Source organism: Penicillium canescens (assembly GCF_028828765.1).
Source record: "Penicillium canescens strain IBT 15451 chromosome Unknown utg000007l_segment0_segment0, whole genome shotgun sequence".
NCBI lineage: Eukaryota > Fungi > Ascomycota > Eurotiomycetes > Eurotiales > Aspergillaceae > Penicillium > Penicillium canescens.
Window position 1 is genome coordinate 1,142,245 of NW_026703969.1, and position 26,737 is coordinate 1,168,981.

The 26,737-nt window shown below is 49.4% G+C and overlaps 11 protein-coding genes across 11 annotated transcripts; 4 read left to right on the forward strand and 7 right to left on the reverse strand.

Annotated features, from left to right (window-relative positions):
* The first annotated feature begins 277 nt into the window (after nucleotides 1-277).
* N7446_010696 (uncharacterized protein) lies at nucleotides 278-1,011 on the forward strand. The gene is made up of 2 exons (XM_058519439.1): nucleotides 278-602; nucleotides 659-1,011. The coding sequence occupies exons 1-2, from the start codon at nucleotides 308-310 to the stop codon at nucleotides 1,003-1,005; spliced, it is 642 nt and encodes a 213-aa protein (XP_058368277.1). The 5' UTR covers nucleotides 278-307; the 3' UTR covers nucleotides 1,006-1,011.
* A 132-nt stretch (nucleotides 1,012-1,143) lies between these two features.
* N7446_010697 (GNAT family N-acetyltransferase) lies at nucleotides 1,144-1,602 on the reverse strand (the record flags this gene model as incomplete). Its single annotated transcript, XM_058519440.1, has 1 exon — nucleotides 1,144-1,602. The coding sequence occupies one exon, from the start codon at nucleotides 1,600-1,602 to the stop codon at nucleotides 1,144-1,146; it is 459 nt and encodes a 152-aa protein (XP_058368278.1).
* A 1,593-nt stretch (nucleotides 1,603-3,195) lies between these two features.
* N7446_010698 (uncharacterized protein) lies at nucleotides 3,196-4,161 on the reverse strand (the record flags this gene model as incomplete). The annotated part of the gene is made up of 1 exon (XM_058519441.1): nucleotides 3,196-4,161. One exon carries the CDS (start codon nucleotides 4,159-4,161, stop codon nucleotides 3,196-3,198), a length of 966 nt encoding a protein of 321 aa, XP_058368279.1.
* Nucleotides 4,162-4,699: 538 nt separating this feature from the next.
* On the forward strand, nucleotides 4,700-5,784 carry N7446_010699 (uncharacterized protein; the record flags this gene model as incomplete). The annotated part of the gene is made up of 3 exons (XM_058519442.1): nucleotides 4,700-4,998; nucleotides 5,064-5,403; nucleotides 5,473-5,784. 3 exons carry the CDS (start codon nucleotides 4,700-4,702, stop codon nucleotides 5,782-5,784), a joined length of 951 nt encoding a protein of 316 aa, XP_058368280.1.
* A 368-nt stretch (nucleotides 5,785-6,152) lies between these two features.
* On the reverse strand, nucleotides 6,153-6,389 carry N7446_010700 (uncharacterized protein; the record flags this gene model as incomplete). The annotated part of the gene is made up of 1 exon (XM_058519443.1): nucleotides 6,153-6,389. One exon carries the CDS (start codon nucleotides 6,387-6,389, stop codon nucleotides 6,153-6,155), a length of 237 nt encoding a protein of 78 aa, XP_058368281.1.
* Nucleotides 6,390-6,625: 236 nt separating this feature from the next.
* On the reverse strand, nucleotides 6,626-7,621 carry N7446_010701 (NACHT nucleoside triphosphatase; the record flags this gene model as incomplete). Its single annotated transcript, XM_058519444.1, has 4 exons — nucleotides 6,626-7,051; nucleotides 7,072-7,163; nucleotides 7,203-7,411; nucleotides 7,437-7,621. The coding sequence occupies 4 exons, from the start codon at nucleotides 7,619-7,621 to the stop codon at nucleotides 6,626-6,628; spliced, it is 912 nt and encodes a 303-aa protein (XP_058368282.1).
* A 930-nt stretch (nucleotides 7,622-8,551) lies between these two features.
* On the reverse strand, nucleotides 8,552-9,400 carry N7446_010702 (ankyrin repeat domain-containing protein; the record flags this gene model as incomplete). Its single annotated transcript, XM_058519445.1, has 2 exons — nucleotides 8,552-9,044; nucleotides 9,102-9,400. 2 exons carry the CDS (start codon nucleotides 9,398-9,400, stop codon nucleotides 8,552-8,554), a joined length of 792 nt encoding a protein of 263 aa, XP_058368283.1.
* A 3,146-nt stretch (nucleotides 9,401-12,546) lies between these two features.
* N7446_010703 (DEAD/DEAH box helicase) lies at nucleotides 12,547-14,027 on the reverse strand (the record flags this gene model as incomplete). The annotated part of the gene is made up of 2 exons (XM_058519446.1): nucleotides 12,547-13,121; nucleotides 13,223-14,027. 2 exons carry the CDS (start codon nucleotides 14,025-14,027, stop codon nucleotides 12,547-12,549), a joined length of 1,380 nt encoding a protein of 459 aa, XP_058368284.1.
* A 39-nt stretch (nucleotides 14,028-14,066) lies between these two features.
* N7446_010704 (uncharacterized protein) lies at nucleotides 14,067-16,900 on the reverse strand (the record flags this gene model as incomplete). The annotated part of the gene is made up of 2 exons (XM_058519447.1): nucleotides 14,067-14,275; nucleotides 14,329-16,900. The coding sequence occupies 2 exons, from the start codon at nucleotides 16,898-16,900 to the stop codon at nucleotides 14,067-14,069; spliced, it is 2,781 nt and encodes a 926-aa protein (XP_058368285.1).
* Nucleotides 16,901-18,654: 1,754 nt separating this feature from the next.
* Nucleotides 18,655-18,875, forward strand: N7446_010705 (uncharacterized protein; the record flags this gene model as incomplete). The annotated part of the gene is made up of 2 exons (XM_058519448.1): nucleotides 18,655-18,727; nucleotides 18,748-18,875. 2 exons carry the CDS (start codon nucleotides 18,655-18,657, stop codon nucleotides 18,873-18,875), a joined length of 201 nt encoding a protein of 66 aa, XP_058368286.1.
* Nucleotides 18,876-24,581: 5,706 nt separating this feature from the next.
* Nucleotides 24,582-24,992, forward strand: N7446_010706 (uncharacterized protein; the record flags this gene model as incomplete). The annotated part of the gene is made up of 1 exon (XM_058519449.1): nucleotides 24,582-24,992. The coding sequence occupies one exon, from the start codon at nucleotides 24,582-24,584 to the stop codon at nucleotides 24,990-24,992; it is 411 nt and encodes a 136-aa protein (XP_058368287.1).
* Nucleotides 24,993-26,737: the final 1,745 nt, after the last annotated feature.

Genomic DNA, 26,737 nt, shown 5'->3' on the forward strand with positions numbered 1-26,737 from the left:
TAATTCCTTGCCAAGATTGAAGGTGGCCTGTCTATACCCAGCTAATATTCTTATCTAGAGGGCTAAGGGCCATCAGTGGGCATGAGCAGGTTTCGATGGCGGCGTTTCTGGGTTGTTCAGATTGGTTCACTGCATATAAAAGATATGCTTGAATTATTTGATTCTTTGTCTATGACATATGCCAAGCTTTACAAAGCGCTGGCTCCAAAGCAGGCTTGGGGTTGCACATTTGCACTGAATACAAATCCTCATATGCGTCCGGGCAACAAAAATCTTCATTCAAGGTATGCTAATATTTTGATCGAAAATGAAAACAATGACGCCCAATGCTCAAAACCAGCGGAAGCTCATAATTGCCTCAAACCGCCTTCCACTTTCCGTGAAGCCCAAGAACGGCACTTACGAGGCAATTCCGTCAAGCGGGGGCTTGGTGACCGCCTTAAAGGGTTTAAGTTATGCCGACTACCTGTGGTTAGGCTGGCCAGGGGTTGAAATCAATGAGCGGGACAGAGGTAGTGTCGATGAAGCCTTAGCCAAAGAAAATGCCGCTGCAGTATATCTAGACGAGAGTTTGGCTCAGAATCATTACAATGGATTCTCCAGTACGTCTCCTATATTCTAGGCTCTACCGACCAAGTTGCTGACCAAGCATATTTAGATGGTGTTTTATGGCCTACGCTACATTATCAATCGGAAGTTTCCTTCGACAACGAGACGTGGGACGCGTACCAGCGTGTTAATAGCATCTTCGCTGATCGAATAAGTGAGGAGGCGGCGGATGGTGACTTAATATGGGTGCACGATTATCACCTACTCCTGCTACCACAATTACTGCGCGGTCGCCTATGCGCGCAAAACAAAAGGTGTCCTATAGGCTATTCTCTTCACACCCCCTTCCCAGCAGATGACTTCTGGAGAGGCCTACCTGTTCAAAAGCAGTTGCTTGATGGTGTTCTTGGTAGCGACATCATCGGCTTCCATACTGACGAGTACAAGACGAACTAGTGGCGCAATGAGTATGCAGGCGGCAGGTAGGCGGGTAGGTATACCTGGTTGTAGCTCGATATTCTTGATAGCTTCTCCCCTCTACCTCTACATCCTCGTATGACCTATACACAATGTTCTAATCAGCCTCTGGTCCTTTCAAACCAAGACCAACGTCCTAAAACAATTATCACCACCAGCAACATACCCCCCAAAAGCCTCACAGTCCCCAAACCCAAATCCCCCATAAAGCTCCCTCGCCCTTCTAAACTCCTCACCAGTCCCCGTCTCCAAATACAGAGAAACATATCCCCTGCTCTTCGCCTCATCAATAATATGTTGAACGATAGCCCGCCCAACACCCCTGCGAAGATGTGCCGTGGCCGTATTCATGGATTTGATTTCGCCGGTAGTTGGCGAGAGATCTTTGAGTGCGCCGCACCCTAGTAATTCATTGCCTTCCCAGGTTGAGTAGATGGAGATGGAGGGGTGTTTGAGGGCTGTGAGGTCGAGGACGTAGCAAGATTCGGAGGGGGTTTTGCTTTGGAGGTCTGTGATATGGAGGGATAGAAGGGAGTGGATTTCTGGGGAGGAGAGGTCGTCGAGCTTTATGAGCATGATGATGATGTTGGCATAGACTTGGGTTGAGGTGATTTCTTGGATGAGATGTAGCTATAATGTTGTTGCTGATATGATGTGTGTCGAAGTTGATTAACTAAGGTTGATAGCAAGTGGGAGAGTCATACCGCTTTTGGCGTTAGTAGGGAATTGTATGTCACCAATGTCATGTTTAACTAGAGATAACTAAGGAGACTGATTAATCGTTCTTCTCATGATCTACATCGTATGTTTCTTTAAATTGATCCGATGACATATTCATGGATGTGGGACATGAGTTATACCCACAATCCATATTTGGCCTGTTTGAAAAAAGGGAACAAAGGTATTGCTTGAATGATCATTCAAAGAACCAGGTTAAAATAGGCGTCTTCTGGAAGATTGGGCCCGTTGGTTCTCGGACATTGGGTTTAAATATAGTACTTAAAAGAGAGAAAGAAATTTCCGAGTTGAAAGAATCACACAATGCCATTGTCTGGACGTGTTGATCAGCGTGGGCTGCTCAAGTATAAAAACCATTATGTTTCCTGTCATTGATTCAAACATCAACTCTCCATCATCTCTAATTGGATAACCCAAGCAAACAAGATCTAATCTACAATATCCCCACTCATCCACTCCACCATGCTAACCGGCCGCCTTAACGACGCAGCCATCCTCCTGCACCTATCTCTCGACGACAACAACATCAGATATGCCGTGATCGGCGGCTACGCAATCACCCATTTCGGCGGCAACCGACAAATCAATGATATCGACTGCATTGCTCAGTGTACCCAGGCGCTCGAAGTGCAAAATTGATAACAGCTTGAACGTATCACCCTAGGGGATGGGGCGAATGGTTGAAGGTACTGGCTGCAAAATTGAATGGGAGCAAACAGGCAATCAAGTAATGGCGAGGAGAGTGGAGTGGTAGATTGAACGAAATGAACAATCTGCTCAATTAGGGTTTGAAATAAACAGTTATTTGTAATTGCTCAATTTGAACCCCAAAGAGGATAGCATCTCAAATATGAATAGGTACATCGAATTGTCAGGCCGGACCGAGGGAAAAAAATATTTGTTTGTCTATAAACTAAATTGAATCACCACCGTCCTCCCTCCCATGCAATTTGCTTAATAAACATTTTTGACTACCAGCCCTTCAGCATTTTCTGCCCGCAACTCTTACTTTCCACCTTTCAGTCATGTTGTATTGTTGCTCTTGACCAGAGCAGCCGTACTACATTGTGCTTGTGTTTAATCGTGCAGTAATATATAAAGGCGGGTTTCGTTAGAGCTATAAAGATATATGGAGGTGAGAACCACAATGAGAGAGCAAAAAAGGTAACAATCAGGCATAGAGCTCCCTGCGCATCAAACCACAAAGGTTGGAGACCACCTGCCTCCTCCCAGACGGAGAATCAAGGTCAAACCAAGGTGTGGAATTCACATAAAGAAAGGCGCTGGGCGAAGGCGACTCAAGATCCAAAAGATATTCCTCACTGATCTCGAAGTGGACGAAGCACATATAGTGCTGCGTAGCATTAATTACTATAACTCTTTGCCATGTTGTCAGTATGCGTATTACCTTGATTCCAAAAGGGTTAGATGTTATAAGAGAAGAAAGTAATACCCATTTGGCTGCAATTCGTTGAACGGATCGACGATGCTGACTACCAGAGCTTCGCAAGTCATCTGGGCGAGACAGTTATCCGATATGACCGGCCGGCCATTCTCAAGACATTGAAATTGTCTTTTGCCCTCCAAGATCGCCAGGTGATTTTTGAAGAGTGAAAAACAACCGTTTAATTCCTTCCTTAAGCAGAGGCCTCCGTCATCGATGGCTACTATCTTCCGCTTCAGTATGGGGGTATATGCAGCCATTCTCACTTTCGCATCTCGGAATTCGACAACGGTTCGCAAATCCACAGAATCCTGAGGGGCACCAAAGTACAAGATATGTCGAATTACGCACGATGCAAGCCGTAAGGTTTCGTCTTCCGGTGAGGCCAGGAGCCTGTGTGATTCGGGGTCGACATAACCGACAGAAGACGTCTCTTGGGAGCTTATCTCCTGTGGACTGCTGGAACCAACTTGAATTGTGCGTGAATCCATGTAATCTTCTTGGAGGGTGCTTCGTCTGGGCCGCTTTGCTCTTTCTTCTCCTTCATCCGTTTCGTCATCAGAGCCGGCGAGGATTTCTTTTCCGCGACGCCCTTGGCCACTTTTGAACATCGCCAACGCCGCCCAGATCTGTCCAAGAGACATCCCGTAGTCAAACTTCCGTACGAGTCGGTGCTCGCTTTGAGCCATGTACATCGGGTCCTGTGGACCGTTCACAAAGTTGATGATTTCGGATGAGGACTTCAAATCTGATGGCCTTGTATACTCAGACAAAATCGGAAGAACAGAGCGCTGCGTCTCTCGCCGGATTACACGACATGCGAACAGATGATCACGCCCCCATTCACTCGCGGCGACGAGATTGACGTCGGAAAAAACTTTCCCAAGATCCTGTTGAAAGTGTGCCTTAAAGGCCGATTCGTTGGTGATAGTGCTAAAGTACGAGCTGGTCATTTTGCAGGTGCCTGCGTACCTCTTCCGAGGTCGAAGAGTGGTGAGATTACAAAGTTCGGCGGGGGGAAAGAAGGAGAGGGAGAGGAGTGGGTGGGGTTGGTTATTGTAGGTGCCTAAGAGCCTCATCCTAGTTGGGATAGTTTGTTTTTCGGTGCCGGTGATCAATTAGCGCATGAAGTGGAGGAAACGGTAATTATAAAGTTCACTATTGCAACAGGTAGTGAAGAGCGGTTTGGCAAATCACGACAGGTTGGGATGGCAGAGTCAGTAGTAAAAGAATCCTTAGTCCGACATTAAGAATACAGTGCTCTGTTTCTCTTGTAATACTGTAAAGACCCAGTAGAATCAACCAAACTAGCATGAATTGCCCGTTCGCGAGTGTCGAATGGGGAGACATGTGGTGCCAAAGAAACCCCACAAACCGTGCAAATTTACAACCGGAAGGCGGTCAGGACGGGCGGTCACGACACGCTCATAAGGCGTCAGCGTTACAAACCACCCCTTTACTTTCGTTCACCATGCCATGACTTGTTCCAACATGTCAGCCAGCGACGGTGTGATATCGCTCGCTGACCTTATGCACCGTCATCAGGAACTTTTGGTTAAACCTTTGTTCTGGACCTCCCGCCATTTGGAATTGATGGGATGTCGATTTCAACATGTTTACAATGCCCCTTCGAGGGAGGACACTCGCGACGACCAACAGCCCTTCCAGGGGAAACCTAATGAAGGGGAGTCCGAAGCGCGGTCACTTGCCAGGAGTTTCTCGCTCCAAGGGAAATTAAACGCTCTCACAAACATTCTGCTATCCAAGGGAAGCATCTTCGACAAACGCAGGTGAGATACGACTTGGTGCTCACGGATAGCTTCTATTATCTATCGTTAACAAATTACGGGAATAGCAAAGGGCCTTACTTCACTTTCGCGGGTCATCCTGTTCATCGACCTCATTACACCGTGTTTTATCGCCGCGACCAACCCGACCGATCTGTCTCTCAAGAACCACTACCGGTGATTGGCTATTTGAACTACACAAACGTCAGTGGTACTCGTTGGCACAAATTTCAGCCTCGCCATCATGACGGAGGCGTTGATTACGCCGTTTCGCCACTTTCCAAGAAGAAGCTTGCTCGTGTCACCCCAAAGGAATGGAAAGAAGATCCGTACTTTGTGTGTGTCCTGCTATCTCTTGCCCAACTTCAGGAGCACCGTCTGAAGCCATCGAGGCCAACAAGTCATTCGGTTAGTGCTCCTTGCCGTCGAAATTGTCATAGGTTTCACCGTTTTGTTTCCCTGGCTCACATACACAAGTCCCGTCTTCTCATAGCAAGCCCGATGGATCGAGAATTTATTCATCTTTACGAGGCTCAAATCACCTCCGACTTTCTAAGAATGCTTGACAACCCAGCGGCTGCCACAATCCAAACAAATTTCCCTACCATCGAACGCAGGCAAATCCCGTTCAGACCCTTCGAGACCTTCCAGGAACGAATTTTTGCTGAACTGTCAGTTAGAAATATTCCGCCTCATGTTCCAAATAGACATAATATTATCAACCAAAACGTTAAACGAGCACATGAGCATGAAGATGACGAAGGGTGCAAGCGGGCCCGAACCTCTTGAATGGCTTGTCATAATTGAAGGTCACCAATTTTATTGCAGACGAGATGTCTACGCAGCCTGCGTGAGCAGCTGGGGGACGGCCGCGGGATACAGCGCAAATGCACTGTCCACCTTGCCTCACTAAAATTGATGTCCCAGAAAACCACCGTCAAGACCTCACAGGTTCGGTAACTGGGGTTTGTTCACGACCCACCTTGTTACCAGCGTGCGATCAATCCAGAGCCTGAATTCCCAGTCGCCATTTCCTGACTGCTGCGTATGATCGCCTCAATTTTTCAAACCGAACAACAACACCGTATCGATACATGATCATAAGCTACAAATAATGCGTCAAGATGAATAGCAGAGCCGACCCCGCCTTGGTAAAGCTAGAAAGCAAGCGACCGCAGCATGCTATCCAATGTCTGCTTTGCAGAGTTGCTAAAGTCAAAGAAGAAACTGATGATTAGACCATTGGTTTCCTTCGCGACATGATCAAGCACAGTCGAACTGAGAACCGTCTTTCCACATTCCGCAAGCCCGTGCAGCCATAAATGTCGACGCGACCGCGAGTGCCACGCCTTGAAGACGGGTTTTTCCAGGATCCACCGCGCCAGTCCCCTCATGGCGGAGTGTCCTCGCGTGGTTGGCATTTATAGGCGGATCCGGCTGACAAAGCCAGCGCCCGATCTCATCGGTGCGAAGGTCAGACCTGATGGAATCAGTTACAGCTTTCGTTGCAACTGCCGTCTGCTGCACGCTATTAATATGTCGTTTAACTACTCGCAGTCAGGACGTATGCCAATCTCAATGTAATGCGGTCTCGTGTACTTGCTAGTCTAGCTAGTGAATGAAACAAGATCTAACCTAGCTGAAGCACTTCCAGTGCTCTCTTGGTCTCTTTGACCTCTGCAGCCGGCACGTACGTCAGAAGCTCCTTTGTATACGCAGCGGCGGTCGCCGAGGCGTAGCGTTGCCATCGATCGTTCTTGTGAGAATCGGTGTAGTCGCAGATCCCTCGGACCACAAGACAGGGAAAGTGGTTCATCAGCCCGGCTGCTTCCATCTCAAAGCAGATGCAATCCTCGTCGAGGTCAGCAACAATCCGATCGCGAGCAGCAGCGTCTTTGGCGAGTATGTTGCCGGATACGATAGTCCCATAGTGGATATCGGGATCGATGGTGTCTTGAGTATCGCGTTGAATCTCATCAGCCGTGTCACAGCCCCGACAGTCCGGGCCGGGGATGTGGTCGCATGGAGCTTTGAAGAGGCGGTCGTTGTCGAAGCCCTAGTGAGTATAGCCAGGACTTTTGCTTGGATCTCTTGCCCATCTTCGGGTTCTTCTCCAGCAATTTTTGAAATGAGAAGGGAACCATGGAGTCTTTCCGCTCGTGGTAGGCCTGGATTCTGCTAAGCGCATTGAGGACCGTTGCGCTCACGCTTGTCACCAGACTTTGCCTTGATCAAGTCGTACTGAGAGACGCCGCCCGTGGTCCCACAGGGCTGGCTCACGACAACGTCACCTAGCCGGATATCGTGGTCGTCGTCCGGTCGAGCGATGCCGCCGCCTATGCCGACCAAAAAATCAACGAGAATGGATGGCAGAGAGGCAAGCAGGCCGTGGTCGCAGCCGAGGTGGTCCCGTAGACTCCAGAAGCGAGAGAGGCAATGACGATGTTGTGCTCTCCCACGTGACCCCACATATAAACGTTCGCGTCGGTTTGGGGTCCAGTGAAACCCGTTGGAGCTGCATGTTCCTCATCGAGCATCGCTTCTGCAGGGCCCGCTCGATGGGAAGAGTAGCGATCAAGGCGAGTTCAGAGTAGTCGGGGCTGTCGAGGGTAGTGTGGGATGCCATGATGCGGAGGGAAGCGCACTACGCTGCCAGATAGGCGGGTGTATCACTGTCGGACAAAGGGCGCAACCTTGTCAGTTGCCATACAGGACTAGCGCTATTACCTAACAACCCCCAGATAGATTCATATTTACTGCATCCAACTGTATAAGGACGGAGGCAAGCTGAAAAGGACAAGGTCAGGCCACAACAACAGGTCCTGGCCAGTGAGACACGCATGGGGGCCATGAGCTATGGGCGCTTGCATGCGGAAGCCTCTAGCTGACTGGGCGACATGATTGCGAGTGACCAAGAAACTGCCTCCCACAATGCCAGGCCATGTTTTGGGCCCGCAGGTACTTGTCTCAGAACAGGAGGAGGGAAGAGTCACAGGCTCGACGAGGCTTTGGCCAGGTGGCGAAGCATGAGGGTGTGGCCGAGACGTCGTCGCGAAGGAGCGCTGCAGCTCACCTGTCGAGCGGATGACCCGCCCGCAGCGTATTGGCTAGCGAATGCGAATATAGGGAGAACAATGCCTGGCACCCATATGCATGTATAAAAAAATGGGTTTAGTCAATTCCGCGCACGTAAGGGCCGCTGGGGTATGCGTCCCGGAAAAGCGATATGTGATGGGATGCGGGCGAAAACTGGAGCTCAGGGGTACAATACATCAAGTAGGTTGATACCACGACAATGTATCGGAAGGGAACACAAGGCCTTTGCTGAACAGAAAATACCGGACTTCGCTGTCCATTGTATTATGACTCTTCCAGAGCTTGTAGGTTTTAATATCTGGCACTAGTCCAACCCTTACATCATTGTAAACGGTGACAAGAGACAAGGGCAAAGAGTACACGACCAAGCAAATATTATCAATATGGCGACTTGAGTTAATTGATGATGAATACTTTATTGCAACACGGATGAACCCGTCGCCCAGGGGGGAGAGGAAGGTCACAAAGACGCGGACAGCCCGCTGCGAATTTGTATCTCTTGCACAATTCGTCTTCTGGTGTCCTCATCTGCACACTGCATAACTGTCTGCCCTTTGTAATTTTCAATGTTCACGTTCGCTCCTTTGCGGATAAGGTATTGAACAACGTCATCTCTTTTGAGAGCCAATGCCGTGTGCAAGGGAGTTTCCCTCATGAAAGGGAACATGTCCCAAGAAGCTTGATGGTCCTGGTACATGAGCGAATTGAAAGGAGCACCTTTACCTATGAGGATTTTAACCACTTCAAGGGTTTCAGTCTCTCGGTAAATAGCATTATGCACAAGCTGACCTTTCCTGACATCACCGCCACGGCGCAGGAGAAGATCAATGGTTGGCAGATCGGCGTATTTGACGGCGTAAGAAAGAGGTGAGTAATCAATATCGCAACGTACATTTGGATCCGCTCCACGATCAAGGAGCCATATGGTCATCTCCCAGTCCTCGAGCGCATTGCTAGAAGTAAATAAGGTCAGTTAAGTGGTAATCCTAAAAGGGAACAGTTTTGTTCACGGAAGGAGGGGCGGGTCCATTCTACCCATTGGCTTGTTGATATCCCAGGCTTTTGCGAAGAAGGTTGACAGAATGTCTTTCGCCTTGGCCTTGACTGCTTCGAGGACATAAATTGGTGACATAGGCAAGTTACGACGGAGTAGCTCCCGAACAAGCCAGATTTTGTTTGACCTGATAGCATCAATCATCACCCCGGAGAGATGACGAATGTCCCAATCATCGGAGAAAGAGTGATCAAGAAGTTGTCGCAACTGTTGGTCGTCGTCGAGTTCTTCCAAGCGGTGAATCAAGGAGAGCATCTGTCTTGGTACCGGGGAGGGGTTTCACTCCGGCCAGAAGGTTCCTTCTCAAGGATATCTTGAGCAGACATGGCTGAATCCTCAGGTGGTAAGTAGTGAGAAGAAAGACAGATTGATGATGATTCTTCGATAAGCGGAGAAGGAGCTCTTCCCCAAAGGGAGGCCAGGTGACGGGTGTTGCACGTGACTCGGGGCTAATGCATAGCTCCTAGGATTGTTTGGCTGTTGGTGGCTCCGCGGTGTAACAGGCCCTCCATTAGTTGGATGTTGCGGGGGAGCTAAACGCAACAAACTTAAATTCATTGGCCATCACCGCGGTGACAACTTTGCGTTAGCAAGACCTCTACCTAATCAGGGACATGAGCTTGACTTCATTGTAAGGCTACCCACCCTTCATTAAGTACTGACATTACTGACTGTCATAGTCCTGCTCTATAAAGTTGGCATTTGGACAGAATTTCTGGGCTCTTGTCAATACCAACGGAGACCTAGAGTTCCACAAGGACCACTTCAACTTGGAGGATGCGCATGCCATGACAGTTTTGAATGAGACGTACTCTACTCGGCACAGTGCATAGCAACAGGCCATAGGCGAGCCAGCTTGTCAGAAGGCCAAATCATCTTTTACTGGAAGGGATGTTGCGTGAGCGAAAATGCGGTAGTGGTAGTCGTGGTCGTCATATTATTCCATTTCTCCTTGCTCCTTACAAGCAATCAATAACTTGAAACATTTTGTATTTGAAAGGATCCATATAGTGGAGAAGCGTGAGCTTCCAAGGATGAAGATTGGATGACATCTTTATTATTGTGCGAATGATTAGCTCGCGCATTGATTGCCGGTCGGTTGGGTAAGTGTGCGTAAACACTGGCTACAACCCAGCGAATTTCTAGTGTTAAACCACAGTTGTCCTTAGAAAGCAGGGCAAAAACCATTATCAACTCGGAAAGACTTACCGACCCCTGCGTTACTCAAGACCCTTGGCAAGTTCTGGAGGCACTGGTAGCACGACGGTCAGGCCAGACCGACAGAACAAGTACGATGAAATGTTTGTTTGGCTAGAAGATAATTGACCGCTGGAACGAACTACCCCAATGAGTCACCACTGTCCTCCCTCCCATGCGATCTGGTAAATAAACGTTTTGATTACCAGCCCCCTCAGCATTTGCAACCGCAACTCTTACTTTTCCACCTTCCCAGCAACGTTGAAGTATTGCTCTTGACCAGAGTGGCTGCCTCGGGCCGGACGCCTCGGGTTGACAAGGTTACCTGGCTGCGGCTGCCGCTGTACTCGACCATTCGCTGCGAATAACAGAAGCATACCGATCCAGGCCGGAACAATGGATGAACGCTTCCCCAAACGTAGCTGACTATATTGCAAAATTAAATTTAATGGTCAAAGGGTTTAAGAACAGCTCAGTAAGAACGCAAAATCTAACAAGAAATCATATCTGCTGGGATACAGTAGCTTCAGCGCTCACTCTCGGTAATGAATTTGTGAGTTCTTTTGCGGGTGTATTAGCAATGCCACTACCCGATTTCTTTTTGTTGTTGGACTTGGTTTTGATGTCTGCGGCGGTCACTGGCGTCTTCTCTTAGAGAGGTCGGCATCTTCGAGAAGACGAGAAGATGCTGATAGCGGGTAGATTCGAAGGAGGACCGACAGGCACCATCAAGGGTACAGAACAGCGAGATCGAAAACAGATCATCATGTTCACGTTCTTTCGGTTGTCCGATGAAGAATCGTGGTACACCATATCGCCGAGGTTTGATAGATGGTCACAGTGCTAAAGCCCAATACAGATTTGCTCAGAACTTACACGCATTTCCTAGTCAGGAGCAGCGTAAACGCCGTATAGTAAAATCTAATAAAAGCTCCAGCAGAGGGTCGGACTTGTGAAATGGAGGTCCATTTAGTAAATTTAGTAAAGCTCAAAAAATGGGAGCATACGCAGATTCGAACCCATGACAACTCATGCACACGATTAAACACGTTACAGTATCACTCGACCATAACGATAGCGATCGAAATCAACAGAAGCATTTTCATACATGTATGCTGTTTCTGCTATCTCATGAAACTCAGCAATTGGTGAAATTTTACAATTTGATATTGGTCATTATTATAGGATATTCAACTAGTAATAAACTATAAAAATTAGATCTATAATAAACCATATAGTAGAGTAGATTGTAGAGAACAGCGCATTGAAAATATATATCTCCACCGCACACCGGGTTGCCTTCAAGAAAGAAGATTCCCGCAAGTGGTTAAACCCTTACAGAATGGTAACAATACATCATCTATTCCTTGGTAACCGGTGAAAGACAAAGTGCCGCTCTATCGTGGATGGATGACTTCGAAGGTCTTTCGACAAAGGAGTGGTATATGTTCATATGATCTGGACTTAGCCTGAGCAGAGGGCGCTCAAGACTTGACTTCAGTGGCACCATCATGATAGATGCCTGCAGCGCTGACTATGTCGGCAGCTTACGGGGAAAGATAATATAAAGGATAGCTCGTTATGATTTATCTGACTATTTTAGCCAATGAGGTGCTGGCGATTGTAGATGCCAAGGTAGATTAAGACTATGCTCGCTGTTCAGTTTGGCACCTCTCAAAATTTGCGAGTACCGATCGATATTTTACATATGGGGTTCCCATGATAGTCGCGAAGCTGTCCATATTGCATCACTAAACGTCGATCTATCGCACCATTCCTTGAACAAGTATATTTTGATCATAAACCACATTCGGACTCGTCGATATTTCTGCGTAGTAAATAGATTGGCACCCAAGTCGGTCAACGGTCAAAGTCTCAGGGAAAATGCCAAAATAGATCTCTATCAGATCTCTTTCGACCTATCTTCTTCTTCTACATAGCTTGACGGGAAAATCCCGGGATATTGAGATCTTGCACAAGGGCAGTTGCCATCGATTTGATTTACTACACCATACGAGTCGCGTTGGCCGCGGCCTTCGGCCGCTGCTACGGGGCGCGGCGAGTAGGATGGTAGGGAGTTTCATTCTTGAAATATCGATGTTATGGGACCAAATAAAAATTCTCAACGTAGGTTCTATATATGTGAATCTCGAACGTTGGCATGGTGGCTGCATAAAGGTCGAATCTCGCCCCATTATCTGCTGTCACAGAGGCAGTAGCAATTCGTGATAAACGACATTAATGGTGTCTTGCTCTATGTCATTTGGGTCTCGGAGAATACGGATGTCTACGGCAGAGCGGACGCGGGATAAGCTAGTGTAAAGTTGGCCATGGGCGAAGACGGGCAGGGTGAGATCTAGCACAACCCGGTCCAGCGTGAGTCCCTGGCAGCTGTTGAAAGTGGTGGCATAAGCTAGACGCAGCGGAAATTGCCGCCGTTGCACCGTCCAATTCGCGCGGTGAGGCCGAAACTCGAATGTGATCCGTGGCAGGTAGAACGTCGGCGACTCGGTGTCAGGCGTGCATGCTCGTTGCAGTAACCGTACCTGCACGACATTTGGTAGCAGGTTAACCACCTGGACCCTCACGTTTTTGACCAAGTTTTTCTCGATGGAGAGATTCCGCATCACGCTAGCAACGGCGCCAATTTCGAGTGAGAGCTCATGCGGGGGTATTCCGGGCTCGTTCAATACCGAGAGAAGACCCGCCTCTGTACCCGTGGGGAGATTGAAGGTGGAATCGTCTAGTTCTTTAATCGTATCATGACTGTAATAGGTTTCTGGCGCAGTGCAAGGTTAGCCAGAGGAGCGTGAAGGGTGAGTTGCGTCAAGCGATTAGAATCATGTTACAGGGAATAGTCATTAGCAAAAATCGGAATACCTGCACGCCCCGGTAACCGTTCTAAGATGAGCTTATTAAAAAGATCAACGCGCGCGTTAAACGGGCTAAGGAATGCGTGCTGGACGGCAGCGGCGGAGGTAGAGACGGAATCTTGTGGGAAGAGGAAGTCTGCCGCAGCGTCAAGGTCGTCAAGATGCTGCAAGTGATGCAGTGGCACACTTGTCTCATAGGGGCGTACACCATCTCCTACCTGGTCCACCCATCTTGCGTATACCGGATCCCCGGCCTGTCGGACCGGGGTAGTCAGCCGCAGGACCTTAAAGTGGTTCCAGAGAGTGGAGGTGCGGATAGAGCTGTTGAGAGTTGCTGTAGGCCCAGAACTTCCGCGGACGACTGGTGCCACCTGACGAAAGTCCCCTAGTCCAATGAAGAGTTTTCCTCCAAATGGCAGGTCATTCCTCATGATATCTTGAAGGAGCTGGTCTGCACACTCCACGACCGCCTTCTTCGCCATCGGCAGCTCCTCCCAGATCAGGAGCGAGGCCTGGCGTAGGAGCTCTGCACGACCTGACTGGGGACTGACCTTAGACACCAAGCCCATGTCAGACTCCTGAACAGGAATGCCAAAGGCCGAGTGGGCCGTCCGACCCCGCTCGTAATGGATCACACTGAGGGCGGTGGTTCCAGTCACGCATACGATGCGCTCGTCTGCCCTAATGCGATCACACATGGCGCTCATCAAAAAAGTCTTGACGCGACCCGCACGCCCGTCGATGAAGTAGCAGCCGCCAATGTCCGATTGGTCTAGGAGATGATCGAAGATGCCTTTCTGATCCGAGTTCATCCTACAGTAGGCCTCCTTATGCCTCCCGCGGATAGATAACTATTGGGTCTGGAAGAAGGCAAGTTCCAAATCCACCTCCGCGCAACGTTGAACGGGCTCCGGTAGGCCACACTGTGCCAAGGACGATCCCTGTGCTGAGAAATAGCGTGCCAGGTCCTGCAAGGCAAGGTCTGTGGCGTGGGCTGTAGGGTGACGTAGTCTATAGTCAGCATTGAGATCGCCCTGGAAGCGGGACCATAGTTCCACAGCTGGAAATGGAAGGTTAGACAGAAGCTGGGCAAAGAGAAAGCGGAGCTGGGACGGGCGCTGTAGGCTGTGATCGCTTCATTCATCGCGTACACGGCCTCGTGGTTATCCTGGAAGAGTCCTAACTCAGTGGCAGCCTCCTGGTATGTGGGATAGCAGTGACCCCGGATAGTGCGGACATCTTCGAAGCTGTTCGCAGGCCGCACCTGGAGCAGTGCGCGTAGGTAAAACGTTTCCTTCAGACGAAGTGGGACGGTCTGAAGTCGGGTGACAATAGGCTGGCGGACTCGACGGCGCAACACCTTTTGGCATGGTCCCTTTTCGGTGGTGACAGTAGCAATGAGGGTCTGACCTCGGTGTAGTGGAACATCCAGGGGCACCGTCTCTAGGTAGTAAAGGCTGAAGAACTCGGTATACTTCAAGCCTGAGAAGGTTTCTGTGGATGGGCGTTTGAAGTACCACAACAGGTCGCTCATCTCGGAGTAACCCGGTTGGTTTCGATCGTGCATCCTCCCTAAGTTCTTGCCTTCCAGATGGACAGAGAGGCAGCGGACGCCAGGACGTTTGGAGACAGTATGGAAGTTGAGGATGCGGTAGACAGCCTCGGACGAAGAGAGGTAACGGGCGTTCATATAGTCTCTGAACTCATCTATTTGGTCGCCCTCACCGTCTGCCCGGGCATCGTGGAGGGCCCGAATACCAAAGCGCGCCCGATCGGGTCCTTTGAAGAGGTACTTAAACAGGTAAAGGAAGATCGTCGCTGTAGAGCACACGTCCGCATAGATATGGCAGTCGAGCAGGTGCATTAGGGCGGGTACATGAGGAGTCACCCATCGATCTTCCTGCTTGCGTCGGCGGTAATGGGCACGACCAAGATCATCCATGTAAGTCTGGTTATTAATAGGTTGAGGGTACTCGTAAATGCAGCGGCCGTCTCGGTTGCAGCGTGACGTGGACCGGTCCAAGTGGTTCTGTGAGTGCATGTGGAATCTGCCGATCGCTGCATGTAGGGCAGGGACCTCGTCCGGATCTGGTAACTCGGCGCAGATGAAGCCATCTAGTTTGCTCAAAGGTAATTCATGTTGGAGCTTAACGACCAGATGCGCGTGTGGTAGACCCCGTTTCTGGAACTCTGTAACGCATATCTCGTACAGGAGGCCTCCAAATTTCTCCCTCATAAAGGCCTTCAGCCCACAGAGTCGTCCGTGGAATGCACGGCACACCACCGCAGGGATGTCTGTGAAATGTTGGCGTGGGAGCAACTGGGACTGAATCTCGGGCCAGTTAGGGTTGGTCGTCATGGTGAGGAACAGTGACGGCTTGGCCAGCTGTCGCGCGATCGCGAGGGAGTCAGCCACCTGGTCCGAAGCCCAGGCCCGGGACCCCATGAAACCGGCAGGGATTCTGTTCTCGACGAGATCGGGGATGTCAGGATTTGGAGCCTCATCCATGGCAGCAGCTTGCATGCGTCGGCCCCGTTTGAGATAGTGCAAGCGCTCCTCCTCCGTCCGCGAGACCATGTCCACAGCATATTCACACGCCAAACGGCCATAGATCCGCATGCGTGGCTTGCCCAGGAACAGGTGGCGGTACCATTGGATCTGCGTGCAGGGTATGTTTTTCCGGGACTCGTCGAGAAAGCCCCAACCTCGCGTGCCATGTGGAAAGAGAAGTGGATATTGCAGCGGCTCGTACTGGCAAGACAGGATCGGAACGAACCGTGGCTGCTGGCCACCTTTTCTGTAAAAGACGACCTGTCGCGGGGCCACGCGGCGGAGATTTTCTGTAGTGATAACTGCAGCGAGCTCACCACCCGCAGGCGGGATAGAGAGCTCAACAGCGAGGGCGACTGTTTGGTCCGGGACCTGACTGACGGCGTGCCGCAAGGTCCGCACATAGGGATTAACCAGGCTGAGAAAATCGCGAATTCCATGTAGAATGTCATTAGGGATGTCATGATCCCTTGCCCGTAGACCTCGTTCGGACTCGTCATAAAGAAACCAGTGCATGCTGTGACCCGTATCCGCGACATCCAGCAAACGGTGGTAGATATGGCCTTCTAGGACCACGTTCGCCTGACCTTGGAATCGAACGAATTGGCCAGTGGTGCCGATGGCGGAAAAGGCAAACAGGTTATTGAGCCGACGGCTCATGGCAGATACACGGCCTTGATACCGGTGCAGGAGAGACTGCACAGCTGGCGTGAATGGTGGTAGGTGAGGTAAGCGTCTGCGGCCTCGCCGACAGCACCAGCCATCAGCCTCAGTAGAAAGAAGGGGAATACCGCAGAAGGAGCAGTCCTTTGACCAGTCCTGAGAGAAGGGCCGGACTGCGGCCTGGGTAAGGCGTGTCCACCATAGAGGTTGCACTGGAATAATAGACGGTCCACGGATGTAAGGAAGAACGGGCAGCACTTGCGCGGCCGGGTCCACAGAAGCAGCTACAGGTACCGGACGCCGTCGCCGCCGCATCATGCGAGCCTTATGGCGGCAGTCATCACAGACCCTGTACCGAGGCGACTGCCAAGCTCGTGCACAGCGTGAACAGAGCACACGCTGTCCAGACAGGCCCGCGAACGGCAGAGATGAAGAACGGGCGGGGGCAGCAGGCAGGGACGGCGGCACCATGGTAGGAAGCAATCTGGATCTGGCAAGGCGGTTACGTGCCAGGACCCGGCAGCGAGAGCAGGTTCTATATCGACTGGACTGCCAAGGACGGGCGCATTGAGAGCACAACACGCGATCCTCCGACACGGACGCCATCGAAGGCCAGAGTGATGGTAGAAGGGAGGCATGGTGGACATCTCCCACACCACAGCGAGAGGGACGTGGCGGCACGTCGGTGCACAGACTCTGGAGAAAGAGGAGGGAAGGCGACGGGCCAGACGCGCAAACACACGCATGAGATATTGGGCAGCATAGTTACATGGGTTAACCCTACAGGCGGCGAGCAGGCGGAGAACACCAGAGCAGGGAACCCTATGTACCGCAGGGCACCGGTGCAAGGCACGACGGAGCACGTGAGAGCACGGAAAACCGGTATCACGTGGTGCGAAACAATCTATAGATGTGTCTTACGACGGCCGTTGTTATCTGCCGACAATTGAAACGCATGTTGGGCAGGCTACCAAGTTACGGCTGATTTGCTGATACAAAGAAATGCCCAGTTCTATCTTTTCTGCCTAGCCAATCTCATTATCTTCAGGTCAGCATCACCTTGAGCTGCTACAGAAGCGTGTACACTTAGGAAGCGATCGCATACTGTAGAATTCATTTTGATTATTGGGCCAATCACTCACCTCTCATAACCCCGGCCCGGTACGCGCTGTTCTATAACTCTATTAATCACAAGTAGAAACTCGAGCAAAATCCTCTTAGGCCAAAAAGTTGCATCCATATATGCGGGATATACCAAAGCTGTTGGCGAGCCCGCTCACCGCCTGGCTTTGTAAGATTACATAATTCCCTCCCGTCTCTGTCCGTCCGGGCCCCCTTTAGCATAATTCGAGAGGTTATGAGCCCTTCAGCTTCTGGAGGTTCCTATCGTCGCCTTCCTGCCGCTCACTCACTGGGCCCGCACTGCCGAGATCCCGCTAAATCGTCAGATTGACTGATCGACCCTTCATCCTTAACGGACCTACGACTCGGCCTCGGCTGCTGGTGAGCCAGGCCATCATCACCAATCATCTCACGAATCCATTAAAACAACCGAAAATTGGTCCAGTAACTCGTCTGGGTACTGGATAGAAACACATGTAAACCTTGGAATGAATTCAAAGATTTAACTGTTGGGGGAGGTGGCTGCACGGAGAACGGAAGCTATGAATACAGTACAAGAAAGAAAGGAAGCTTGACCCGCAGGTCACCTGACCCGTGAAGGTAAAGGAACACCTGGGGACCCGTGGACCCGTGGACCCGTGGGCCCTGATTCCTTCGTCCCAAACAACATGAGCACAAACACAGGCACTTTGGGTCCAGCCGTTACGGTAAAAAACTTCCCGAACCGCTAAGCTATCACTTTAACCGATCACTGTGGGAACAGGAAACGAACCTGTCAACGTTGGCCTCAATCGACTGGAAGACCTGGAGCGATCTCCCCTGACTAGCCGCAGACAACCCGAACTACGAATAATGGACCTTTGGCTATCTCGGTCGGTGCCTTTCTGTGGACCAGCCTTGATGACGGTATTCACATTCTCCTCGGTCAGCTGAAGCCCCCTACCAGGCGATGATGTCCAGCGTACTCGGGAACAATCGAGCCGAGAACATTGTTCTCGAGAATATGTTAGGGCCAAAGGACTAAACCTCCGTATTTCAACGTTATCGGAGTCAATGCAATATCTTACGGAAGCACAGTCGTCATTTTCAGCTCGCTTATCACAATGATCGACCAGCTCCGTCAGGACATTTTGAAGGTCAGATATGCTGAAGAGAAGCTAGGCGAGCTGACCCCCGGTAAGATAACTCACGAGCAGTACGACCAATTGCGCAAGACCCTCCCTTGAACGCCAAGATCGCTGACTACGTTAATAAGAACGTCTCAAGTGCTCAATCCGACAAGAAGGCCCGCCAGCTATGGCCGAGATACCAGCCATGGAAATGATTGGTGTGGCAATGGCCGTCGAGGAGCTGCAAAGATGATCAAAGCAGACACTCACAAAGCGAGTTGCAAGCCTGATTAGGAAGAGGAGACGATACAAGACACGGCGACGAAAGCCATCAAAAGGCAAGGAGATCCACCAATACGCGAAGGGATGCCGTCAGGCCGACGAGCGAACGTCGACGGTGATTGCGGCTTCTGTGGTCGAGGCTTAACCCTGCTAGGCACTGCATGCACCCTGTTGGTCAGGCACCTACGAGTGCATGCCGATACGGTTTGAATGGGTGCCATGCATTCGCCAAGAGAGTATGAACGCCGCACTTCGCAGGAAGCCCCGAAATACCGGCCAACTCAGCGGAGAATATAAGCAATGACGGCTATGGGCAAATGCTGTGGGCGTCGAAGGACTACCGGCTCAGTCGAAACCGAGGGCCTTGTAGGGTATTAGCCGGACACCCTGAGCATTGAAATCAAGGAGGAAACATGGATTTGAGGAACTATAGCACTGATTAAAGGATAGAATGGACACAATTGTTGGGACGAGCCAGACTGGAAGGATAGGATAGAGGCTGTCCTATGGGGGGTACATATGTTGGCTGTCCACAGGATTAAATAGCCCCCTGTCTCTCTCCGCGTCCGCCTTCCTTAGCATGGAATGAAAGCAGATGATCGGTCTTTGCTCCTTTCCTGTTGAGATATGCCCTAAGCCCTTGAGCGCAACTAGATCGAGGACTACGACTAAATGAAAGACCGACGTTAATATGGGAAACTTTCTTCCCATTCCGCTTCTTCAACTGCTAGTCATATGATACCTAAAAATCACGTCTTCGTACTACGACGCCGGAGGAAGGAAGGGCTAGCTGCAGAACAATGAATTATCGTATCCCTCAATCTATCACCATATTCTAGACTTCGGGCAATTACCTAAGATATCCAGGGGTTCATCGTGGCACACTTCCTAGCTCTTTCTCCACTTAAGGTCTACATGTACATCTGAACGTGACTCTAACCACAATCACTCACAATCGGGATCAACTATAGTTAGTAGAGGATCGTTCACTCTATAGACATAAAGCGGAACAGAGGAACATAGAATCATGGTTCGTACATTGGACGTCGGGTTTCATGGATTGGGCAGGTGAGAAAGGGGTACGCACGGTGCGGAACTCTCGTGGAAGGGGTCCGAGCTGTTTGACCCACTTCGCGCTTTGAAGTTGATTCCGTTAGCCGCCATCCGAAGGGCAGATCTGGGAGATTACAGTAGTACGTTTTGAGGCTAAAGACGCAAGCGAAGCCGGGTCGAACGGAAGGTGGAGCACGCAGTACATCTATTATGCAAGTTGACTGCGTAACCTGAATCCCGAGTCGATCACCTTATGTGGATCACTTGATCTAACCTCCTGTATCTGCGAACGACGTTCTAGCCCCTAGATCTGCAAACGGCGATATGTGTACATGGACTAAGCACATTGAAATGCCAATACTACAGTGGTCTAACGATCATCTCCGGTATGGGAATGGGCCTGTTACTCAAACAGGAGCCCTTGGAAATCCACGAACAATTAGTAGTATTGTGGCCTCATTCAGTTGTTGCCTAGCCCAGCCTAGACAGTGTCAAGGGTAGGTATCCTTCGTGGGGATATATGACATTACATGTACTATACATGTATTAAGCGGTATGTATATCCACCAGACCGTCTTCTCGCCCTCTAATTGGGTACGAGGATCTATGGAAGAGCAGCGTGAAATATCGTACTGTATCAATGTATGCCGATCAATCCTGTAAAATTTCACTCGGGGGTCTAGGTGGTTGGGTTGCGTGGGGGTAGGGGGGTGGAGGTAAAAAAAGGAAAAAATCAAAAGAAAATCAAAGGAAAAGCAAGAGAGAACAAAGGGGGAAAAAAAAAAAAAAAAAAAAAAAAAAAAACCAACCGAAATTGCTTGATCCACCTGCTATCATCAATCACTAATGGTCTTTGGCTTTAATTTTTGCTAAAAATATTGATGCAAACACCGAATTGATTGGACTTTACCCTCGCCAGAGTTAGCAATGACGTTCCTACCCGTCCACAGGATATTTCCCACGAGTGTACGGAGTATGGAGATCAATACGTCCTTCCCATAGATACTCCCACTGTACATTACAGTCTTTTCATAAACCACCATCACTAGTTTGGAACATTAACCGTCTGGCTCTTTTTCTTGTCTGTTTTGCTTTGCTTTGCCCTATTCCTTTTTTTTTTTTTTTTTTTTTTTGGTGATCTACCTGGAAATCCGTGATACCCCCCTAACTATATATACAAAAACCCCCAGTGTATACTTAAGCAAATCGGGACCAGGTAAATTCGTAAACTCTTTACTTACTACCAGGGCCTGTATCCACATATAGATGGCCAACTATATGATGCAGAGGTAAGAAAATGCGATTCCCATCTGCATTTAACCTCGTCTCCACCAGACCATGCCTCTAGGAGGCATTTATGTTAGCCAGCTACGCAATTATAAGAACCGTCGATTTCCTTCTTGCTCAATCTTTTGTAATGCCCCAATTCTTTATCTAGAAAATTTCTGAATGGCCCAAAACCAAAGTCAATTCGAGGAAGGCTATTCCCTAAACCAATCGTGGGAGACCACCTCGCATTCATTCCAAACACAACCGACGGTCAAAAGACCCGAGCCACCATCGTCACGTTGGCCATGCCGTCCGGCTGCGGCCTATCATATCCCCAATCCAACACAACCTCCACAGCAAACAGCCAGACACAACACGTCATATTGGTCTAGATATTCTCCAAAGGATCAGAAGGCCCTGCTGCGAGACCTTGCTCGATCCTATAACCGGTACGTTCAGAACTAGCGGAGTTTCGGACATACGCCACTAACCTATTTCTATATTAGACACCTTGAGAAAATGTGGAACGGAATAGCGATGGAAATGCGTATGCCACTGCACCAAGTGCGGGCAATGCACTCGGATCTAGTGCGAACAGGTTCAATGAGCACTGCTGGTAGCATGTCTGCAAACCCAATGTATGACAACGAGGCAGTAACGCCTTGTCAAGTACGAGGCCAACGAAGCGATACTTCTGCATATCCACACCCACGGCTTCCAAGCATTAATCCAGTCTTTGGGACGGAGATACAATCGTACAACGCACGGAGGGAAGAGAAGGGTAGGGTAGGCGAATGGAATATCCACAACTGACGAATGAAGGTACGATTATCGATAAGGAATAACAATCTAAGTATAGCATCATTGTAAATGAAATTATCTTGGCAGGCTTGCCCATCAAAAAAACGATTCACTTCCAATAGCACGCTGTAATACTTCACAAGAAGAGTGGGTTAAGGTTCTGTTGCGACCCCTCGACGTTAAAAATACAGCATACGTTAGATCGGATTTGAACGTGATCGTGCCTACTTGGATTTTAAACCGAGAGTGGAGGTCACCTTCTGTCTCATCGGGTGTAGCATTTACCTCCGGTTTCACTTGACTGTGACAGCAAATACTCGACTAGGGGTTGATGCTAGCACGCTTTTTCGGTATTCCACGTTAAGCCAGCCACTCAAAATATTAATCAAGCGCCACCAGTTGACGGCGATGGACTTGACGGCGGTGCCGGGCCGGTAGCCAATATTGAGAACATATGAAGATCATGGACGAAATGAGGTGATCTACATGTGCTGTATTCCAAATAGCTAGTTAATTTCCGTACAAACTCAGGCGGCTAATACATTGCGGCGCGAAGTGGGACCAGAACCCCGGCTCCCAGCTCCCCCGACCCATCGCGGAGCCCCGTTCCTACCCCCTATTTTGTTAGTCATCCGGCCATAATTTGTTCGGCCCGTACCAATCAACATCAGTTTTGTTTAGCAAGGTCTTACATTCTCGGAGCCAACGGGAAGTACATTTATATGAGGGCATTGTGACGTCTAGCAGATCCATAACGAGAGCAATTAGAGGACAGGTCTAGTGCCAGCAGCCGCGGCAAATCCAGCTCTAGAAGGTGGGGTGGGGCATATATGCAGGTTACTGCGCAACGGTTATATAGCCCACATGCCGATTCGATCACATGATCTAGCCACATGAGTTCTGCGAACTGCCATATGGAACACTTGACGCTAGCAAAAAAAAAAAAAAAAAAATTATAACATTAAAGCTCAAGTTCATCACTGATGCAGTGATGTGTTAATAGTCGTCTCCAACAGCGCAATCGAGTGGGCGAGAACCGTCGATCGGCGGCGAGATCGGCGAACGTTTGATCAGAGCGGGAGTCCTGTTTTCAGACATACTCGCCGGTTAACCCACTTTTCAAGATTCGTTCCTTCTTTCATGTGCACGGGCCGACGTTGATCGTAGTCTGGAGAACGTGTCATTATCCTTATACCGTAATAGCCTGGTAGATAACCCAACCACTGAAGGGGCATTGACCAATCGCGGATCTCTCCGCAGTGTTTCGAGACGACCAGAACGGACCACCTAGGGTATTCTTTAACCAGCAGCGTCGCGACCATGTTTGTAAGCGGCTATTACTCCGTAAAGTTGTGATCGTCCATCTACAATTAATGTTTGGTTAGGTGTGAGCTGTGAAGTGAGTCAGTTCCTAGTACCTTGATCAGGGTTCGGAGATTTGCCGAGGAGAAAAGCGTCCTAGCGCACGAAATATTTGAGACCTAAAATCCATTAGGCTCTAGCATACATAATATAGAACGGATTGACTGCAAGCTAGAAGATATTTGAAGCGAATGTGAGCATCTTTCTCACTTTATCCTTAATTGTAGTCACATCGTTCTTGAACCCACTCGTCGTTTTATTTGTATTACACTTAGTTAGGAGGCAGATGATTCTGATAAAGTGAGACTTACATGGCTCTTTCATTTAATTTAGCATGACTAGATAGTAAAAGGGATTGGCAGATACAATCGCGAATAGGAAGAAGCCTTTAATGGAACTCATATCTCCACAAAGACCCGTTTTACGGGCCGCGCACTTCCGAACATGCTATACTGTACCACCAAGATACATTTTGGATGACTGTCTCGTTAGATACACACTATGCCAATCTATATGATCTGAAATCAACAGAAGATAAAATCTAAATCATTCATAAGCCCCAACTCCTGATATTCCATGTGGCCTAGAGATTGGATTTTGATGGAGATCCAGGTTGCGGACGCATAGTATGTCTCGTATTACCCCCGGGCTACAAGAGCGGGAACGGGATCGATCACCCCATCACGTAACGTTGGAACATAATTAGCTCGTACCGACAGCAGTCATAGGGACCTATTGGGTAGGGTAGGATATGGCATCCACAAAGCCGCCTATAGGCAGTCTAGACCTAACACTAAGCAACGGTCTTTCTCGGTGTAGTATCCTATTTAGTACAGCAGATGTACAGATAGATCGACTGTATGTGGAAACAAAGAAAATTTGAGCGCCAAGTGTTATTCGGGTGAAACCGACCAACAATTGTAGATGCGTAATGATTGGTAGAGTATTCATTTGCATTCCCACGACGCTAACGCACGGGCACACGGGCACACGTCCACAAACTTTAGTATTGAGTCTACGGGTATAGACCGTGTGCGAACAGAAGACATTCTCGGCCGAGCAATGGTTTAAAAGGCCCGGTGTTCCAGCAGGGTCGATATTGGTCGTATATCTTCTAAAAGTACTGAGCGTGACATCCTCCTGTTGCCATCATTATGACCCAGCCTGAGCTCAACACCGCTTCATTTGAGTCCACGCTCCCTCCCCGTACGTCACCCAATGTGGCACACACGAGCCCTACTTTCAACCCGACAACTTACACCGTCCCTGGCCATCAACGCATTCCCCAGCACCCCCATGGCCAAGAATTCCGGCCACCACCTCCGTATCAAAATTTTGCACAGCAGTCTTATGATGGCTCTGGGCCTGGCGGATACCATCAATCCCAGGAGTTTGCTAGCATGCTTGGTAGCTCTGGGTCTCATATCACGTTGCCCCCGCAGGCCAGCATGCTTGGTAGCTCTGGGTCTCATACCACGTTCCCCCTGCAGCCCAGCACACCGTTTGTACAGCAATTGGGTGCGATCATCGTTAAAAATGTATTTATATGTCATAATCCTATTTGAAACGACCTGTACTAATGCCTCCTCGCGCTAGCTTCGGCCGGATCAAGTTGAGTGTATTGCTGGAGGCATTATAACAAAAGTGGGTGCATCACAAGCCGCCAGTCAGTTCCAAGTTCCAGGCCAATGAAAGTTACCATAACAATGCGCCAGTGATCTAGCATAATATGCTGTGTACTGGCTGCAGTGGAATAGACCCGGGGCTGGAAAGGATGTTCTGTGTGATAAGCATGATTCCAAATCGTCGAGCTTTATCGTTGAAAGTGGATCCTCGCTGTAAGGGGACCTTGGAAGGAGCATGATGTCATATACACAGACAATAAATGTATATAAGTAAGATCGCCTAAACAATTATGATGCGAATAGAGACTCGATGGTGACTCGATGGTCACATGACTGACCCAGAAATGATGTTCACGGATACGTTAATTGGTCGACTCATAGGATAAAAAAGTAGTAAATAATGGGCTATTAAAAACATCATTCCAATTTTTCCCACACCGTCACTGTCAAAAATTCAATCTTAGGCACGACAGCCGACTGGGGCTAACTTTTAGGCCAGGACAATTGCATTCGCGTCTGAGATGGTCTTTTGTTTCCCTTAATGGACCTGCATAGAAAAGGAGCGCTTATATCCCGGGTACAGATTGTACATCTAGCAATTCAAGATCGAACATACCAACTACATCTACATCTCAGACCACTATACGCTGCCCTGTGCTTCTGCAAATCTCCCGCCTGAGCTCCAACCAACTCTAGCCACCCCGGACATAGCCGGCTTAAGCGGAAGTGGAGAAGAAGCCTCCAATCCGATCAAGAGCTTACCAGGATTTGCGTGATGAACCAGTCATTTACTTTTCGTGGCGCATACAGAGATTGTATCCTTTTTCACCGCTGAAAGAGGAGGACACACACTCTACGCGTCTAAACCACAGGTAATACCGCGTACAATACCTCATCTCAGGGCGAAAAAAAGTGGATCTAGTCAAATGGCGCAGTTAAAAGTGACGACTACCACATACTCAGTCACGAACTTCCCATGCCGCCACCGGTCTCCGACCTTATAAAGCCGAGTGACTCGGGCCCCTGAATCTAAGAAGCTCTGACCTTTTGGCCCGTTGGGGGGTTTTTGTCGTGAAATGCTATACGTACATGGCCGAACTCTGTTTGTTACCCGCTACTGGGAAAAAGGTATGTGGAATTTCCTGCAATACAAAACGAGGTGACCCAGCCCTTATTTTCCGCAGGTTGCTGTGAGTAGCCTCTATAAGCAGTTGTTCCCACCCGGCACGGCCTTAAATGAGTATATCCCCATGTGGGGTGAAAATGGGCGCGCCAGTGTCCGTCTCGACATCTCGATTGTTGGTGGCGTTTGCGAACGGTAGGATCTGTTTCAAGCGCGAATGTGGGTCCGATAGCTCCAGCCTTTATATCCACTTCTCGTTGTGTCTGCCTTTTCTATCTCGCTTTCCCGTATGAATGACAGTATATACTCAGCCGGGGGTTTATTGTAGCACGCTTGCTACTATCCAGGCGTCACTAGTATTTGGGCGAATATTGATAGGTTTTTCCCATAGACTCTGCCGCTATACAGCATTAGTTTTGAATATGAAGATCTACTGGTAGCAGGCAAGAAGGAACGTGGCCCCGAGAGGCGATTCCGAGGTCAAATTCTGATGGATGACATATGTCCACCTCCGTTCCCGTGGTCGGCTAATGAGAGGAAGCGCGAGGTGGAGCTCCAGCCG